The following is a 20135-nucleotide window of genomic DNA, read 5'->3' as shown; positions in this document are numbered from 1 at the left end:
CCCCTCAGCAAAGCTAGAAATAAATACCCTGTGGTGACATACAATGTAATAGCTTGCGAAAGAAAACATTTTGTGTTGATTTTTCTTTCACAGCATCTGTAATTCCTGTAGTTCTTCCTCTCCATCAGGTGTACATCGAAATGTACATCCACTGCAAATAAAGAAGGGATAGATTATTAATGTGCTTCAACGTACTGTACCATTATTTAAAATCATGATTTTTGTTATCACAAAACTAAAAATGTAGTACAAGCAAGACATATTTTCTAGGACAACACATTCAACACACTGAGGGAACAGTATCTGAAACAAAGACTTTTTTTTGCATCAAAGTACAATTGCCAATAAGATATTCTCCTCCCTCTATTTCAAATCAGCTGTGCAGTTTGCAAAAAATTTAAAACCCTAAATTACCTACAAATTTCAAGAAATTCATAACATCTCTTAAGAACTTTTATTACCTCTGATTCACGAAGAGTCAAAGTCATACCATCGGACAACTGACTGAAGATTCCTAATAAGAAAAAACACAAATTCTTGAATTGTGAAGGCAAGGAGTGGAACACATAAACAGCATCTGTCACATGCAATGACAGAAGTTCCACATGACCACTTTATCTTTGCCACAGTTCCCGTGCTTCTGCACTGGTGAGCATCTGCCAAATGACAAATGTAAATATGTAAATCTGTGCTGCTAGTAGAATGTACTGGGCACACTCTAGTCATAGTGAGGGGGTGAAAGAAAGTTACCATGTCCCAAACATGGGGAGGACCCTCAAAAGCCTGCAATTAAAAGATAGTTTTTAACTGCTATTTTGAAATTTTACATTATTGGCATTATAATTAAACTATTACTGTTAAATAAAAATAAATATGGCTGAATAAATGGTTAGACTAGACTTTCTTTTATCTCAAATAAGTGTCTGAGTGTGATGTGGATGTGTTCTAAAAACTTGGTACTCTACTGGTCTGAAATGTTTACTATGTGTTTTACACTCCAAGGAGGAACAAACATTTCTTGCTGACCAACAGAAAAGAGCACCACTCACACAAACTCGGTTAAGAACAACAGTTCACAATTTATATTTACTACTTGAAGTGTTGTCTACTGAAATCAGCTGTCCAAACTGACATACCGTTCATGCAGTCAAAGCGAAGGATCAGACTGATGAAGCTCTCCAGTGTTATGTGCCCAGAGGAGGCACCGTAGCGCAGAGCCATCAAATTCAGCATGTCATCGTTGGCCCTCTTTCCTGACCAACATACACAGGACAAAAGCTAATTTATGACACATATGGAGGCTGAATTTCAGACACAAGACAAGACTTTTTCATGGGAGACACTTTGAAATGTCACAGTTGGAAAAGCACGTGTAAATATTATAATTAATAATGACTGAATTCTATTTAACTGCTGCGAATTAAGGGTCCTGCTTTACTAGCTCACTGTCATGGCTCATTGGGACACTTGAATAGAACAGACCCATCGTTAATACTATTAGTAACATCTGTGCTTTTCCTACTATGACAAGTCGAAAATGGATTATTCAAAATGAGAAGCAGCTGGAATCTGTTTGAGTTAATTAAAAATTCATCATTAATATGTCTCTAACCTGTCAAAAGGATCGACCTTACATGATCAAAAATACAGTTTAGCAGTATTTTTGTTGTTATGGTATTAAAAGAAAATATACATACACCAGTAATACCTGGGGATATGATGCATTTAATTCTCTGTTGATTCAAGACTACCTAACCCTGTGCATGCACAAAAGCAGTCTTTGTGCTAGATGGTCATTGTCACAAGCCACCGCCCTTATATAGAACCCCTTCAAGTGCTTTACATGTGGTCATCTCCAAACTGTAACATGTAGGTTTGAAAAAAAAAACCTTCTACCTGAAGCCATGATTGCATTCCTCAGCTCACTCAGTGACAGTGTTCCTGTTTTTGAAACATCAGTGCGGAAGAAAATGTCCTGATAAAAGACAAGATATTCAGTGATGTGAAACCCTGATCTGGAAAATCTTTCGTTTTTAAATCAGACTGCACCTAATGGTGGAATCAGTAGACTCATAGAGTCGTGTCTGTAATTTTTAGGAGGCCACCAGTCATTCATCTTTGTTTAATTTTAACTTCAACTTGGATCCATTTACCTTGTATGTGACGATCTTCTTCCACAGACGAACAAATTCCTCACCATTCAGCTTGCCGGTGACTGATGTCTTTTTAACCCAACATTAAGGTATCAGAACTGTAGTTCAAACAGGACCCCTTTAGTCAAAAGAAAACTTTTATTGCAATTTGCAGTAGTTATATGTGGTATGGCTCTGTTTTGGGACCTCCCTGCCCTTCCATGTGCTTACATGGAAAGCCTAAGGCAGGGAGAGCACTGGCAAAGACCCCAGGTACAGAACAGAGCAGGCAACAATGACAACAGAAGTCAGACACAGCATGTGAGGAGGAGCTGGGGTGGAGGCAGGTTGCAAGCTGCTTGCAGAGGAAGCAGCATGGGTAGGCAGACTGAAGCAGCTTTAAATTAGGTGCCCTGTATGAGATTTGCCAGTTTAATGCATAAAAGGAATCAGCTGAGCCATCAACTGATGTAGGCTGGCTTTGAGATCAGTTGCTATCAGCTGATGAAAGGTGGGTATATGAGCTGAGCTTGAATTCATGGCCTGCCTAAACTAACGCTATGCTCAATATGTTCATTCATACCAGACCTTTTGTTGTCATGTGTGCTAAATCACCATTAGCACAGGCAGGTTTTGGCATGTACACTACTTATGTAATAATGGCTTTGCAGGAGCCAATTACCTCCTTTGTGTGGTTAATTTTTATATCGGCTCTTTTATGTTGTCTGCTAGTTCACTCCATTTCTGTAATTATCTGTTCTTCTAGAAACCACACACCCATATTTGTACTTTGGCATTTCCTGTATATACATATGTATATTTTTACTGCTTTGTGAGCTATGTGAGTATATTTGCCATGCATGTTATTGTGTACTGTGTGAGTCACATGAAAGGCACATTTTCCATCACCTTGCAATGAGCAATAAGTAGTAAAAGTTTTTCTGATCATCAAATGAAGAAAACATATTTTTCTAGAAAACTAATTCACAATCAATATGAATAAAAAGAGGATACGTCCATCAGAGCAACCATGCTGCGACAGGCATCGATGGTGAAGCCTCCAGATTTCAAGTCTCCTAGATAAAAATAGACAAATTATTTAAAAAAGATTATTGTATTTTAATTTTTTTAAGCTAATATGCTGTCAAGCCTATTAGAGTTTTCCAGTCCAAACCTTGAAGGATTTTTTCATTTAGAAGCTTCTGGAGCTGCTCAGCATCCACTTCCTCATACTGGAATGAAATGAAATGAAAACAAGATAAGATGACAGTGGTGAACTTCTGTCTTGTAAGCGTTAAAGGTATACTATGCAGGATTTGTCGGTAGGTGTTTGTAAATGCACTGCATTCGAAGTTGGCCCCTCCTCCCCAGCTCAACTAGTGAGATAGTGACAGAGAGAAAGAGAGAGCAGTGGTGGTCGAGCAAGCTGGAGAGTGAATTAAGAGCGCGAGCAGCGCTAGCGAGAACAAAGCAGTGAATCAGATAAATAAAACGTTATTTTCTGATTATTTCACGGCGGTTACATTCTAAAGCACAAATAAACACGCCCACACCTCCACACAACCTTGTGGGAATGTGCCGCATGGCTGGATTTTGTGTGAATGCAGAGCCTAAGCCTGTCCGCTGTGGCCTCTCTGCTCTGCATGTGTGTAGCTCAGCCCTGCCCTCAGTCAGGCAGACACACAGACCTGCAGCTCTCAATACACAGAGAGCAGAAAGGAGCAGAGGAGAGAGATGGAAACAGCGATTTAACCTGGTTGCTATGCTGCAACTCCTGGCCTCACACCCTGTGCGCTGTTATTGGCTGGGGGCTACACAACCACTGCCCAAACGTTGATGCCCAGAAGCGTCCCAAGCACAGTAAAATAATAAGAAAATACAGGCAGAGGGCAGGGTCTCTGGAGATAAATACACCACCACACACTTCTAGTGGGTCATAAGTGATGATTGAGAGGGATTACTTTTGTATGAGTCTATACATTGTTTTTTGGGGGGGAAAATCCTGCATAGTATGCCTTAAATTATAGCTTTCTGTCACTTACATGTTGACAGAACAAAACAAATGTCTCCAAATACTTATATTTTACTAAGGTTAGGTTGTCATGATCAGTGTCTCATAATTAGGGTTGCATTTATTTTCAAGGGAAATAATAGCAGGCTATACCTTTGGGTCTGACAGAAATCACATAGATGTAGTTAAAAACACTATAAATCATGATTCTATGCCAACAATTAGAACAGTAGCCTCAAAAAAGGAGAGACAAACAACACACACAGCTAAAATTACAGCAGATAGATCCTATGAATATGTTTCAAAATTAAAAACACATTCAAGTGTGAATCATATTTCAATTAAGACACACAAATTACCTTGTCAGAGTATTGACGGAAAAAATTTCTCTTATTTTCATCATCCACTCCATTTTTGACTGGCACGGGCTGCAAAAGATTGAGTGCTTTCAGCTCCAGATTAAAAATTAACTGGGGAGTATGCACATTGTCTTAAATACTATCAGGGTAATCAATAAATTGGAGTAAACAATATTACAGCAATACCAAAATAAAAAGGAATATTGACAATATATTTTTAAATCTTGCACACCTCTTCAGCTACCCCATGATCATGGTCATGGCCTCCAGAATTCTCACTGAGGGAAGAGACAAGAGACATACAGTATATTTCTTGTGGAACTGGTATATATATATTTTTAAATAAAAGACTTGTAATATGTGGAGTATGGCATTAAGATTGATTTTGCATGTACTAAATTTTAAAGGCTAATTAGTGACTTGTGAGTGACTTACTGGACATGTGTCTCAGCCTTGGAGAGGATGGTCAGGATGAAGGAGGCTGTCTCATTGGCATTGAAGGTGGACGGCACAATCAGGTATTCACCAGGCTTCAGCGTGAAGAACTCCATCACCTCACGTGCATTCATGTAGGTTTTGGTTTGGGCGACAGGTCTGTTTCTGCTGAAGAAAGAGGCTGGGAATTTCCCCTTCTGCGCCTTGTACTGTAATACCGGTAATAGTTAGATATCAAATTTCTGGGTAATATATACTTGATATAAAGATTGGAATAAAAATGTTACTTACTTCTCCAGTCACCTTGAAGGAAATCAGTGGAAAATGTGTTCATGTTGGGGAAAAATGCAGTTTGTTTAATCAAAATTTGAAGTGAAATCATGACATATTGAATATAATGCAAATAGAAATCATGGAATTGGTGTTCACTTTTGGGGTTTATAGGGCTTTGTTTACCCCTATAAATATTAATTAATTAATATTAAATTATAGTGAAAATACAAGCCTTTAGGTCATTCTGAACATGTGAGTGCATACTTGCTCATTTCATATTATTTTGTTGGGTGACATGAGACACAAAACTAATTATAGGCAAAGTTTCCTTTCAGCTAACTTTTTAGTTAGCAGTACTATTTCAGTACATTCAACATTATGAATATTGACCGTTTTCAACAGCTACTTTCTATGTCTATGCATGACATTTCCATAATGGTCCACACACTGTGACAAAAACAATAAAGGGTCATATTTACCTCAAATACACTGAATCCAATGTGGAGATTCTGTACCAGGGCTCTGTTTCTCTTGTCAGGCTTTTGCATGAGAGACACCAGCATGTTTTTCTCACCCTGTTTTTCAGCACATTCACTGAACAGTTCGTCAATGTTGACTCGATACTGTGGATTAGTCCAGAAGCTCTCTGGAAGAGGAAAACAATTTCGCATTTTACAATTTTGCCAAGAGTCAGCTAAATCTGTTCATTGTTTTAAAAAGGAAACCAAATTCTCAAACTGTAAAACTAAGCAGAAAGCAAGGCTGACCAAACAGACATCAGTGTTCTTAATCACAATATGGGATTAGATGAACTGTTATTTTATCTATTACTGAATATGCCGTCCCAGATAGCAAAATTGCTGTGGCCCAGATCTGGCCCACACCGACACTTTCAGCACTTTCATCCAGCCCAAATACCGCGCGGAATGATGGCACTTGGGCTCCTGCTTCCCAGATCTACGCCACAAGCAAGCCATATGTCAACCAAGAACCAGAACAGGCCCATATCCAGAATACACATGCCTGAGAGCACCGCATCTTTACCAGAAAAGGCCCACATTTGATTTGGGATATTTAGGCCATATTTGCTATTTTACATGTGGGCCATTTCAGGCTCACATCCATTTTGTCTGGGCTAGAAGAAGGCCAACATTGCTGCATCATTGCCTGAAGTGGCCCACTTCCTTATGCTATATGGGATTGCTTATAACTATAGAGCATCAGTAAAATGTTTCCATATTCTGTTCTACATATATAACATCCAAAGTCATGCAACTGATGTGTTAAAAATTGTAGAGTCTTAATTTGTAATATTTCCACTATCAAATGTTGTTTTTGTAGGAAATAAGTATATTTTATTCCTCTATACCATGGAGCTCCATTGTTGTCAAAAAACTACTAAAAACACATTAGTACGTCACACTGTTGCACTGGGTGACATGTTTCCTTATTATGATGAACATGGCCACTTTAGTTTATTTTGACTTAATCCCACATACACCATCCTGCCATAAATACTCACTAGCACACCAAATCCACAGCTGAAAATAGTCCCCAACAAATACACCATTTACTCCTGTTTCACTAACATTTGATAAGAACTACAATACCAAGCTGTTTAAGGAAAATATTTAGCCTTTTTAAAAAATGAAAGTATACGTTATTGATCCGTTTTTAAAGATTTAAAGTGGGAATTGATGTCTTTTAGGCTGAGAGCCAGATAGCCTGTTGCAGTCAGAAAGTATTGAAACTAATTATCGATTTTGGTTTTCATGGGATTTGTTGGCAATAACAGAAATACAGAATATCACCAGCCTTATCTTCACTTCATGTACACCAAAGTGATTCACAGGTGCCTTTCATAGTGCAGCTTTAAAGTCCAGATATCCTGGATGTACCGAGGTTGTTCATGCATCCCCCCGCAGTGGTTCCTGCAACCCATCTGCCCTCATAGGAGGAGGTCTTCCAGTGGCAGGAGGAGCTTCCATCAAGGAAGTCAGGACACAGGCAGCAGATGTCAAGATCAGAGTAGAATTTACAGAAGTCTTCCAGAGTCATCCTGTAGAAATCAGACATTACTTTAGATAAAATACAATGTTTTCCTGATTGTAATAATGGAAAATATATAACCATTAGTCTGAGAGGCGCTAGATCCTTAAAAAGTTTAACTATTTATTCTGTATCCATTACAATGTAAATGATAATTGAATTATAATGGCTCTTTTGGCCACCATAGAGATGTGGTTAATAAAAAAATATGTATAAAGTTTAATGAGAATATTTACATACCTGATAGACTGTACTTTTTGTAAGTAAAATTGTGGTTTTAAATAGAAACTAGTTTTAGTCCCTTTTTAAGTATAAATATTATATAATCAGTTTTAAGTGTTAATCAAAGGGTGTGTATTCTTACACAAGCAAAGGTTGAAAAAATGATCATTTAAATATTCACTGATAATTTCAAGTTTCTACCGTGCATTTGTATTAGAAAACATTTTACTTTTGGACTCTTAGAGATGACTGTTACATTTTTCCAATTTTGATTTCAACTTTCTTACCAAAACTCCCCGTCATCACCCACTGAGAGGCAACTGTCACGATCTTGAGGACTCACGGTTTTCCACATAGGTGACCTTGGGAGACAAATTGAGGGGGAGGTATCATTATCAACTGTTCTCAAATTTAAGAGGGAAGTTACAACACATTGGTTTATAAATTAATTTAAAAGCTGCTGAGAGACCAACAGATCACACTGTGGTTGTACTGCGCAAATACTATATACTGTTGTACTATACTATGCTATAGTTTCCATGGCATGGTATAGAACTGACAAAGCAAAGCCTTTTATGCTAGGGCTCGAGATATTCTATTTATAAAATGTCAAAAAGCTGCATTTGCTATCGAACAAAACTTGGTCAAGACTTGGTTTGTGAAAACTATCAAGACAATGAGACAGCTAGAGAGACTTCTCAGGGTTAATCCACACATTCAAAGCATTGTTAGCACATTACCCAATTTCCTGAAATGTATCCAACAATTGACAACCACAAGAAGACTGGTCATGTTTCAACTGGCACAACCAGTTTATAATTGAGAGATTGTTATTACAAGACAATCACTAAAAGGCTTCTCATGGCTTAGTTCCAAATGTCCTTAACCCCTTTATAGATGACTTGCACGCACATATTTCGTATACCATTATAGAGATTATGCTTATTCAAGAAAAAGAAACAAATTGTTAACCAAAGTTTGTGTTTGTGGGACCAAGAAACCATCATTGTGGTATTTTCTCATTGGAAGATAATCTCAAAATAATCTCCTCCTCTGAGGCAGCAAACCAGAGCCATTGCTTTGTGAAACAGTCACTGATGGGAGTTGTTCTTACCGATCACTCCAGTCTCCGTTCCACTCGCCTTGGCCCCAGGGATTCCACAAACGCACCAGGTTTACTAGTTTCCCTTGGCTGTTCATCTAACCAGAAAACATAGCAGAAAGCACCAATTATAATTGACATTATTACTCTGGTAATTACTTATTACTATGGTAATATGACCTTTATGTTCACCATTAGACAAGTGTTTTGTTTGTTTAAAACAAATGCCTGTCTTCACCTGTTTGACACCTGTGACAGTGTAGGCATGGCCTTGGACCAATCCATTTGGCAGTACAGTGTTGGCAGATGTCTCCTGCAAGATATAGATTTATTATCATTGTGAGTAGTCTTGCACAATTACATTTTTGTTAACCGCATAATACATCAAGTTAACAGAAGACCAACATTTGATTTTGTTTTCTCCGTGTTCACTGAATTTTCAACACAGGACTGTATCAAACTCAAAAATATCTAAATGAGATAAACATCAACATAACAATCACTTCTTTTTGCCAAGTAAGATTAGACCAAAGATCAACGGAAAAGGAAAGAATAAAAGGATGAAGGTAAAGTTTCAATGCTCCTACTAACAAAACACTGATGTCACTGAATAACCCAAGCATACCTAAGCCTTCTAAGTTCAAACAAGTTATAGTTGTGATCATCATGAAATTCTCAGCCTGAAATGGAAAGATAAGTATTATGTTCCCTTCTTTGCATTTAAAGTTTACCAATTAGCTACGTAAGTTACATAAACATGTCAACATGTCTTTTACAATTTTGCAAAATGAACCCATATAACTGGGTGGCAATTTATGTGTTGCAAACAATAATTATGTGAAGACTCACATAAAATGAACTGGATTGTTGTTTGTGCGAGTTGCATCAACTGGATTTATGACTTTCATGTATTATTAGAGTGCACCTATTCAAAACCCTGACCTCATCCTCTCACTAGCTTCTTGCCCATAATCTTTTCATTTGGGGAAAAGCTGTTTTTCCCACTATTCTTGAAAGAAGCATGTATTATCATGAACTTATGTTTGTGCTCATTTCAGAATTTTAAGAGACCAGGCTTGGAATATAAAATCTGACCCTCCCTGGGTCAGTTTGGAAGATTATGATTAATCAACTGTATACAGATTAATGAGGAACAGACTATAATAAAGTAAATTACAACAAGACTAACTTAGTTGGATTACCATGTCCTATAAATATCAATGAAAACATTTTAACGTGTCATACAGTTCAGGTGTTGTGCATACTGGATCTTTAGTATGGCTTAAGTCTCATTCACTCTTAAAGATTCAAAGGCAGCAGGATATCGCTCGCCTCTCATGAGTCAGTAGCTGTCAGGCATGATTAGCACTTAGCATGTAATTGTTCATACTCAACTCTGATTGGGCACTGAGTCCGACTGGACAGTTATAACTTTACATTGTCACTATAGTTGCGCACAAAGAATGACTTAATTTCCTGAGTTTCTGTGAATAATTTCACTATGACTGGCAAGTGAAAATATTGGCAGCATGAAAGCTCTATTACCAGATTAGGGGTGCTACTGGAATGCAAAACATGAATAAACACTGAAAAAAACTATTGCTTAAGTTATTTTTAAACACTATATTAAGATTATCTTTGCAACTATGGTTTAAGATCTAAGGCTTAAAATACTTTTATGAAATTGGCTTTTTTTTGACAAAGGGAAAGAGCTCAGTTGATTTTTGGTGTGACATCACCCCAAAGAGTTTCAGCACAGTTTACAAAAGCAAAAAGAGCTAGCTAGTGTATGCTCTTGTGTGGTATATTCATGCTTACCCCCTGATGCGTACCACAACCCATCAGTGACCTGGATTTGCCAGCTCTGTACATCAGCTCCCACAGGTTTGAAGGGGGATCTGACAGCTGGATACACATGTGAACACCACCAGTGAAGTCCACCAAAGCCTCAGCAGGTGTCCCAGCATTCATGTCTGAATAGGAACCACACACCCTGGAACAAGTAGATGAAAAATTACTTTCACAGACTTTCCAACAGTAAGACAAATCTCACAGTGAGAAAATAATATTTTATGACTGGGAAACAATATACTCTTTATCCGTACTTGGCATAGGCTTTCTCCAGCAAAGCAGGCCAGAATTCGGTTGGGTCTTTAGAGTGAACGAAGATTAGTCTGCCATTGATTGTTGGTAGCTTATCATCAATGATAACATCCACCCACCTTCCAAATCTCCAGAACTAAAAGGTTGAGAAAGGAGAGAATATAAAGAGTTTTATAGCAAGATTAGATATGTACCATTTTGCACAGAAATTAAAACGCTCATTTTAATGCTTTAATAAATGACAGTGAAAACATTATGCTAAATTGATTTACCTTCATTACAGTATATTAAAGAAAATATGTGTTCTATTCAACTATAACATTGAAAACTGAATTGATGATGTGTAGCTTAATCAGAATACAAAGTGGTGCTGTGTGTATTTACCCTGAAGTGGAAGAGTCCGCAGTAGTCATCATCAAATTTTTGCTCAAAAGGAACAACTTGCTCAAGGATGTGATTCTGGAACGTCAGAGCTCCAATAGACGCGAGAAACCAGCAGTTTCCTGAGGTAAAACAAGTTCATTGAGTTGTGAGAAAGGTGTACTCTGCAGGCATGGCAGTAAAATAGACAGATTACAAATGATCAAGAATGCATAAAACAGTCAGGGAGCAGAAAACAAATTAGTACAATGTCATGGAAGCTTTTCTCTGGACATTTTGTGTATTTATAAGATGCAGCAAGTAGCTGTAGTAGCTTGGACTACAATAAATTAGTTCTTGCAAATTGAGAAATTACCTAACCCTTGCTGTCTCATACTATGAAAGGGAAAGTGCAGAGTAAATCCCCTCATTCCCCTCACCCTCAAAAATACTGTTAGCCTATTGACTAATCCACTCCCAGTTGTACAAAAGTACAACTGGGAGTGGAAAATATACACAGCTCAGTGTGTGGCCTACTAAACAGAGTGACTAAAAATCTGTGGATTGATAAAGTCTAATTAAACTCTAGTTCAACTTATTACTCCAATTTGTACTGCACAACTCCTCTCATGAGATCTCTCTGCTCTACTTTTGTCTGTTTTCTGCCCGTTGTCTGCATGTGCATCTGAAAATGGCATCACTGGGAAACCAATTAATGGGTTATTTTGCATAATGTAATTTTCCTACCAACCACGCCTTGGCCAAAGTCAAACCTCGAGACCCCATCAACAACAAGAGATGGATTGGGAACAATTTTCTGAAACAGAGGAATTGTGGACAACACAAACCTTGTAAAAGGTTAAGCAAACATTTTATACAAATACTGAATCAAATTGGTTGGATGGTTATGTGAGAGGGTTATTGCTGATATAAGTAAGAATCAACACCATACTTTGTGGCTCTATGCAGCTTTCAACAATCTTAAGCAAAAATCTCACATGGAAGTTGAACACTTTGATGTAATACACAGCAGAGATGCTGGGTTGTAATTACAACTGCTCTCTGAACGTTATACTATGAAGTTGTGTTTGTCTAACCATCAACATTTTGTGTGATATGCGACCACAGTTGCATTTTCAGCCAATAAAACACTTACCCCTGGTCTCAGCCAAACCACTTGGGCCATGTTTGAAGGGCTCAGTAAATTCTCGCCAATGGAGTTTTTGTCAGGTGGGAACATCTCATCGATGAACCTTACCCGTCGAATGACACAGTACTGTTTCAGCTGCTGGAAGTCTTGGTTGAGGAACTTCTCAGGGTTCTCGACTGTCCCATAACCATTTTTCTTGTGGCGTGCACTGATGATGTTCATACACACACCCGGAGGAGGCATTGCTGCAGTGTTTGAGCTCTGTTCTGGAGAAGGGGAGCAAAAAAAATCATGAAAATTTTGTTTATACAATTCTATAAATACAAAAGAGTATAGATCATTAGCTCCAACCATATAGTTATTAGTAGTAGGTATGGAAGAATATGCATATGCAAACGCTAAACAAATAACATACACTCAATGAAGCTACAGTTTTAAGTCCGTGCATTAAAATTAGAACAGCAGGTGCAGATACTATGTGTTTGGACTGCACTCTTAAATTTGAACAATGGAAGAGGTACATTGAATAAAGTAGCATTTTATGTAAACATATATGTTGACCCTCATTATGTTGAATTTGTCAGATCTTACAAGTACATGCATACAGTGTTTGACAATAACACAGTGCACCTTCCACACAAACTAAACTCTTTTTAAGTCAGTTCAGTTAATCAACTTTATAAATCTTTTATTGAGTTTCTTAAGGTGTGACATCATAACTAGTTTGCCAATTGAGGGCCAGTATTCAACTTACACAAGTGTGATGGGGAAACTTGAAGCTTCCAGTGCACATATACTGGGAATGGACTTTTGAGGGAAGTAGGAGACATCTTGTTCCAGCAGTTTGAAACAAAACACATTTGTGTATTTTTGGATTCTGAATTTTTCAATGAAGGAGGAGCAGTAGAATTTCACTTTGTTTTTTTTTCTTAAAAGCCTTTGAAGGATTTTTAATTTTGTGATTCACGGTATCTTTCTTCTTTTCTATCTACATTATATCTGTTGTTCTGGGTGGTGAGCTGCTGCACACAAATAAAGTTGAACTGAATTAAATTAATTTAGTAATAATTATTAAACAGTAAAAAAATAATGTCATAGACAGTAAACTGGTAAATTAAGGGAGTGTTATAACCTATTGTTGAGATTGAGGCACCATTTTTCTCTAACATACCTGTTTCCTTTATTTATCTGAACAGTTAATCTCTTGTTCATGTTAAGTTATTATCTTTCTTCCACATACTGGTTTGCTTTCATTCTCTACACACTTGGCACCTTTCAACAGGTGTCCATGTGATATAATATGGTCTCTAAATAAGTGTGTGTGCAACTACTGTCGTAACCAAAACAACATCATTGAAAGAACAACATAATCACATCCTGACACGCCACTAAAGGTTAAAAGTGTTGTGCAATAGAGCTCTGTCTTTTGTAGCCAGTTGTACTTTTGACTCCACTACATCTACCTGTCAGCTACAGTTGGGTACTAATCATCATCTTATAAAACTGATGCATGGTTTAGATGCATTGATGCATTGTTTTGGAGTAAACCAAAACTAAATACCAGAAAACACATAAAGAGTTATGTAAGAAATAGCCTAAATCACGGCCACATAAGGTAACCGACCTACTCGGTATGCATGAACCCTCACAACTTTTTAAACTGGCATTTCAGCTAAATCTACACACCCGCCCTGTGAACTATGACATGTTAACATTGACAGCATGATTCACTGCAAATAAATTGGCTAAATTTCCTGCGTGGATGGATAAGGTTTACTTTATCTTCTCTTTTGTGCCCATATAGCCTACAGTGTGTTACTATTGGTCGTTTGTAGAAATGTGCCTCACAAACAGATGCATGAAGAAGTTTTAGTTGTGTAACATTCATTTGTGTGCTTGAAGAAATCCCATGTATTTTGATTCAAACAAAGCATCACACAAATAGATGAACTTTTAGTTTCCTGTCCCTTTGCCAGCAGGAGCAGCCGAAGTGACACCTTACTCTGTTGTCTTTTTCACTGAGGATGGAGTCTGTGATTGCACTACAGCTGGAGGAGGAAACTGCAATATCATATTGCTGCTCTTGTCCTCATCACTTATGGCTGCAGAACATTAGCTTGATGTTTTTCTGCATAAGTTAAATTCAGCAAATAAAAAAGGGAGCTCTGATTTGGTGTGCAAGTACTTCCTGTATCTAGTTTAACTGTTTTCTGTAACCAGCACCCCACTGAGGTCTTGTGTATGGGCACACTAATTTGTTTTCATGATAAAAACTGGGATCACAACCATGACAATATTGCAAGTTGCTAAACTGCAAGTGAAAGTGTAAATACATCTGTTTTAAAATGTTTTAAAGATCTCAACCTTACCTCATAGGCCAGAGAGAGAAAGTGTGGAGTGGGTGGATCAGCGAGCGTGAGAGAGGAGGCTTCAAGCCTTATATAATGCCTGAACTTGCCTGAGGCTTCTAATATCAGCATATGATCTCTGAAACTCTGCCTGTGTCTGCATGAATAGAACATGTGTGCATGTTCATAAATTGATACTGCCCTGGCTTGTTCAAGTGTGAACAACAATGCCTGCTTGCAATGTAAATCTGCCACCATTATTTCTGCTTGTAAGGACAGAAAACATATCTCTCATGCTGCCTTGCAGACCTGCTATTTCATGAGTCCAACAATGTCTTTTTTTTTTTTTACTCAAGAAAGTAACAAAATGTCACATTTTTAAAAGAAAAACTTGAGTGTGAGCTGTGTACAAATTTGAAGTTGCATTGCCATTTTTGTCAAGGTCACTTTTGCATGTGAATAAACTGTAGCCTATTAGAGACCACTAACTGCTATTCTAAACAGTACGTGTCCCAGGTTGTGCAGTGAGAGTGTCAGTACTTTTGAGGTTGTTCAATCAATATCCTCAGGTTGCTGTATTGTTTTCAGCCAAGAGAGGGCACAAAAGGGCAAATAGTTTCACTACCACAGTCCAATACAACACTGCACTCTGGGATAGTGTCTGAAGTTTAGTTTAGTTTTTTATGACTGGTAAACTGGACTTCAGTATGTTTCCAAAGAAACAGATGGGTCTTTATTTCGTCTAAGAGTTTCTGCTGAAATAATAAATATGTGATTGAAGGTTAAAATGTTCCTGATTACTTGATAATGAACTAATATTATTAATAATAATTGATAAATAATTAAGAGTAATTGAAAACATGGTGCAAAAGAGGTAGATGACAAGCATGCCCATCTTGAATCAAACCAGGGACCCTAACCCCTACAAGTACACATTCACATGCACAAGTTGTTGTTTTTTTTCTTCCTTTTTATTGAAAAATTATGTTGAACACGGTCTACAGGGCTTTTCAGCCATTGATTTTTGTAGTTAAAATGAGCCCATTTGTTACACTGAATTGTATTTGTATAATTACTTTATTTTATAAAGCACAGAGTGATGAGGTACACCTATCCCTACACAATAACTAAAAAAACTAAAAACTCTACAACAAAAAATGCAGTAACTAGCATAGACTGTAAAAAAGAGTTTAGCAATTTGACCATCGCTATCTTGGATTTGACCATCACCATCTTTGATTTTTGGAGCGAGAAGTGACCATATTTGGACAAGAGGGTGGAGCTGATCCTAGCAAGTGCTAGCTGCTAGCTTGGTTGGAACTGTGCATTTACAGCATGGATGTATTATAAGAGCTGGGATAGGGCTCCACTGCTCAGCCTTGCAGACATTTTTTCCCAGTGGTCACTTGCGGTATTTCAGTGAAAAATCCCCCTGTTGCCCAAAAAGCTTTGACAGGACACCTTGAACTTCAAACAAGGTCAATTATGACTCTTTCTATTATGAATTTTTGATCCATGGAGGCTTTATACTTGTAAAACTTTACTTGAGCTGAGTAAAGCGTGTTAAAAATCTGTGATGTCGTAACAATATAAAGTGTTTGGGGGGGTGGGCCAGTGGGGGAAACACTACTGCACATATTCAGTGGACTGCACAATGTGGTTGCAAACCCGGAAGCTAGAAACTTTTTTTGGCGTATGCACCAGCCAAGCAATTCTTATAGGACCGAATGGGTGCCCTCTTTGGTCTGGTATCCAGCTCTTATAATACATCCATGATTTACAGTCTATGGCTAACTGTGATAATGCTAATGCTAATTTTCATCACTGAAAAACAGGCCTCAAACCATTAAAACAAAATGTACTTGTCAGAGAAACTGAAAAGCCGACTCTTTAGAGGTTTTTTTTTTTTTTATCACAATCAAACACTGAACAAGACTTTCTTAGGCGACCAAAATGTAACAATTAACTTTCATGAACTGAAAAAACACTGTGAAATAGTGTCAGCTACGCATGTGAATAAGGGCTCACAGAGTACATGGTTACGTTATGTAGGCTAATCAACGTGGTCACTGTGGTAGCAACTTGTCAATCACAAGGTATCCACACCCTAAAGCATATGCTGCTTTATTGTCTATTTTACTCTAAATTGGATCATAATTTACAAAATAAACATTATGATGCATAGAAGACTTGAAACTAGCGAATGAGACCTTAAACTCCTCAGGAAAGTGTTTACTGGGGTAATAAATCAAGTGAGAAGTAGGTCATTTTCTCATAGACTTCCATACAATGAGATGTCTTTTTGCAACTAGTGGAGTTGCCCCCTGCTGGCCATTACAAAGAATGCAGGTTTAAGGCACTTATGCATTGGCTTTTCAGACTGGGAGCTACCTGCTTGGTAATTAGTCTATTATTTGAACATTCCAGCATCAGTCAAACATTAATTCTACTAGGATATTTCAGCTTCACATGTTATAGGACTGATCAACTGATCCACACAAACTAAACTCTATTTAAATCAGTTCAGTTAGTCAATTTTGTCAATCTTTTATTTGATGTCACAGTCTGACAATGAAAGCCAGAAACAGCCTGAACAGCATTGTTAAGATCTGAAGTTTATTAGAGTAAAAAATGGGACTTTTTTTGGCCAACAAATCAATTTGCATATTGAACCTACCTGCGCACACCTTAGCAGGTAAATTCTCATTGTGACCTTCAGGGCAACTAATTGTTACTCTAAGTCCTTTATACCCTCTTTTGTCTACCTTCTCAACTCCTCGTGTTTTTTTTTTTTTCTCTTTTAATGAATTTATTCTTTTGTATGGCCTCATTATCTTGTGTATCTTTCAGATTGTGCATCCTTTAAAGTCTCCCTCCGGTCAAAATTTCAAGTCAAAAATGTATTTTTCTTCTTGTTACTTCGGTTGGAGTTTGAGCTTCACTGTACAGATGTGATGAATGTACAGAGTTTGATAATAAAAGGCTGTTTTCAAATTTATCTGCTGATGGGGGAAGTTTATCTGTGCTCACCTTAAATCTGAGTTTAAGGTGTGACATCACAACTAGCTTGGAGCCAGTTGAGGGCCAGTATTCAACTTACACAAGTGTGATGGGGAAACTTGAAACTTCAAGTGCACATATACTGGGAATGGACTTTTGAGGGAAGGAGACATCTTGTTCCAGCAGTTTGAAACAAAACACATTTGCATATTTTTGGATTCTTCTTTTCTATCTACTGTGTATCTGTTGTTCTGGGTGGTGAGCTGCTGCACACAAATAAAGTTGAACTGAATTAAATTAATTTAGTAATAAGTATTAAACAGTGAAAAATAATGTCATTGAAAGTAAAATGGTAAGTTAAGGGAGTGTTATAACCTATTGAGATTGAGGCACCATTTTTCTCTAACATACCTGTTTCCTTTATTTATCTGCACAGTTAATCTCTGTCAGTTTAACTCTGTAAGTTATACAATAACATATTGTTCATGTTAAGTTATTATCTTTCTTCCACATACTGGTTTGCTTTCATTCTCTACACACTTGGCACCTTTCAACAGGTGCTCATGTTATATAATATGGTCTCTAAATAAGTGTGTGTGTAACTACTGTCAGAAATTTCAAGTTACATGGATGCTGTTCAGCTGAGAAAATCACCACTACAAATGCAGTCTCCAGCCCTCCATCCTTGATAGACTGGTAGTGACTGGTTTGGCCCAGAAGTCTGCTGGCATGGCATCAAGACGTAACCAAAACAACATCATCGAAAGAACAACATAATCACATCTTGACACGCCACTAAAGGTTAAAAGTGTTGTGCAATAGAGCTCTGTCTTTTGTAGCCAGTTGTACTTTTGACTCCACTACATCTACCTGTCAGCTACAGTTAGGTACTAATCATCATCTTATAAAACTGATGCATGGTTTAGATGCTTTGATGCATTGTTTTGAAGTAAACCAAAACTAAATACTAGAAAATACATAAAGAGTTATGTAAGAAATAGCCTAAATTATGGCCACATAAGGTAACCGACCTACTGGGTTTGCATGAACCCTCACAACTTTTTAAACTGGCATTTCAGTTAAATCTACACACCTGCCCTGTGAACTATGACATGTTAACATTGACTGCATGGTTCACTGCAAAAAATTGGCTGAATTTCCTGCGTGGATCAATAAGGTTCTTTTTTGTGCCCGTGTAGCCTAGAGTGTGCTAGTATTGGTTGTTTGTAGAAATGTGCCTCACAAATAGATAAATGAAGATTTACATTTTAGGTGTATAACATTCACTCATTTATGTGCTTGAAGAAATCCCATTTATTTTGATTCAAACACAGCATCACACAAAAAATAGATGAACCTTTAGTTTCCTGGCCCTCTGCCAGCAACAGTAGCAGCAATAGAGACACCATTAACCTGCAGCATTAATCAGCATCATAAAGGAAGAACTTTTTACCCTCTCGTCTTTTTCACGGAAGATGGAGTCTGCGATTGTACTACAGCTGGAGGAGGAAATTGCAATATCATATCACTGCTCCTGTCCTCATCACTTAAAGTCGCAGTACATTAACTTGACGTTTTTCCGCATACTGACACAGTGCCATACTTTCTAACTTTGGCCATTGAAAAGATCAATATTAAACTAAAATGTAAAAATGTCAGTCATAACAAAGACACTATGCAGCTTACGCAGCTTAGCTTAGTTTAGCTTTATGGCACTTGCTGGCTTTATGATGACCAGACAACTTGAAAAATTCGGGACAATCCCAAATTATGAGCAGTTGTCCTGAATCCCGAATTCTGTCCCATTTCTCCCCAAAATTAACCATTACAATAATAGTGATTGATATGATATGATATGAACAAACTAATAATGAGACCTGTCTGTTTGCTGTGAGAATCGACTCGACTTGAGACTTGAAGGCAGAAATGCTAAGGAGACCTGACTTGGTGACACAAGTGAAAGTGCAAATACACCTGTTTTAAAATGTTTTAAAGAAGATCTTAACCTTACCTCACCAGCCAGAGAGAGAAAGTGTGGAGTCTGGGTGGACCAGCAAGTGTGAGGGAAGTTCTTCAGTTCTTATATAATGCCTGCACTTGCCTGAGGCTACTAATGTCACCATATAATCTCTGAAACTCTACCTGTGTCTGCATGAACAGAACACAAAATTACTATAAATTGAAGGAACCTGTGTGTGCAAGTTCATACTGTCCTAGCCTGTTCAAATGCAAACAACAATACCTGCTTGCAATGCAAATCCAACATCATTATCTCTGCTTGTAAGGACAGAAAACATATCTCTCATGGCTGTTTGCTGCCTTGCAGACCTGCTATTTCATGAGTCCAACAATGTCTTTTTTTTACTCAAGAAAGTAACAAAATGTCACGTTTTTAAAAGAAAAACTTGAGTGTGAGATGTGTTCAAGTTCGAAGTTGCACAGTATGTGTCCCAGTTTGTGCAGTGAGAGTGTCGGTGCTTTTGAGGTAGTTCCATCAATATCCTCAGGTTGCTGTATTGTTTTCAGCCAGGAGAGGGCACAAGAGGGCAAATAGTTTCACCACCACAGTCAAATACAACACTGCACTGTGG

General features: G+C 37.7%; 1 protein-coding gene across 1 annotated transcript; it reads right to left on the bottom strand.

The window, feature by feature from the left end:
* Nucleotides 1-79: 79 nt before the first annotated feature.
* On the bottom strand, nt 80-20108 carry LOC137199879 (calpain-1 catalytic subunit-like). The gene is made up of 22 exons (XM_067614473.1): nt 19556-20108; nt 12203-12462; nt 11794-11863; nt 11071-11189; nt 10689-10822; nt 10402-10576; nt 8822-8896; nt 8596-8681; nt 7769-7843; nt 7109-7269; nt 5690-5856; nt 5229-5240; nt 4938-5146; nt 4735-4780; nt 4503-4571; nt 3307-3364; nt 3147-3208; nt 2154-2222; nt 1897-1975; nt 1137-1253; nt 462-514; nt 80-151 (listed from the first exon to the last, which is right to left on the bottom strand). Exons 2-22 carry the CDS (start codon nt 12437-12439, stop codon nt 125-127), a joined length of 2100 nt encoding a protein of 699 aa, XP_067470574.1. The 5' UTR covers nt 12440-12462; nt 19556-20108; the 3' UTR covers nt 80-124.
* Between the last annotated feature and the right edge of the window lie 27 nt (nt 20109-20135).

The sequence above is a fragment of the Thunnus thynnus genome, chromosome 16, assembly GCF_963924715.1.
Source record: "Thunnus thynnus chromosome 16, fThuThy2.1, whole genome shotgun sequence".
NCBI classification, from domain to species: domain Eukaryota; kingdom Metazoa; phylum Chordata; class Actinopteri; order Scombriformes; family Scombridae; genus Thunnus; species Thunnus thynnus.
The sequence above is the reverse complement of the archived record's forward strand: the minus strand, read 5'-3'. Positions and strand labels throughout refer to the sequence as shown.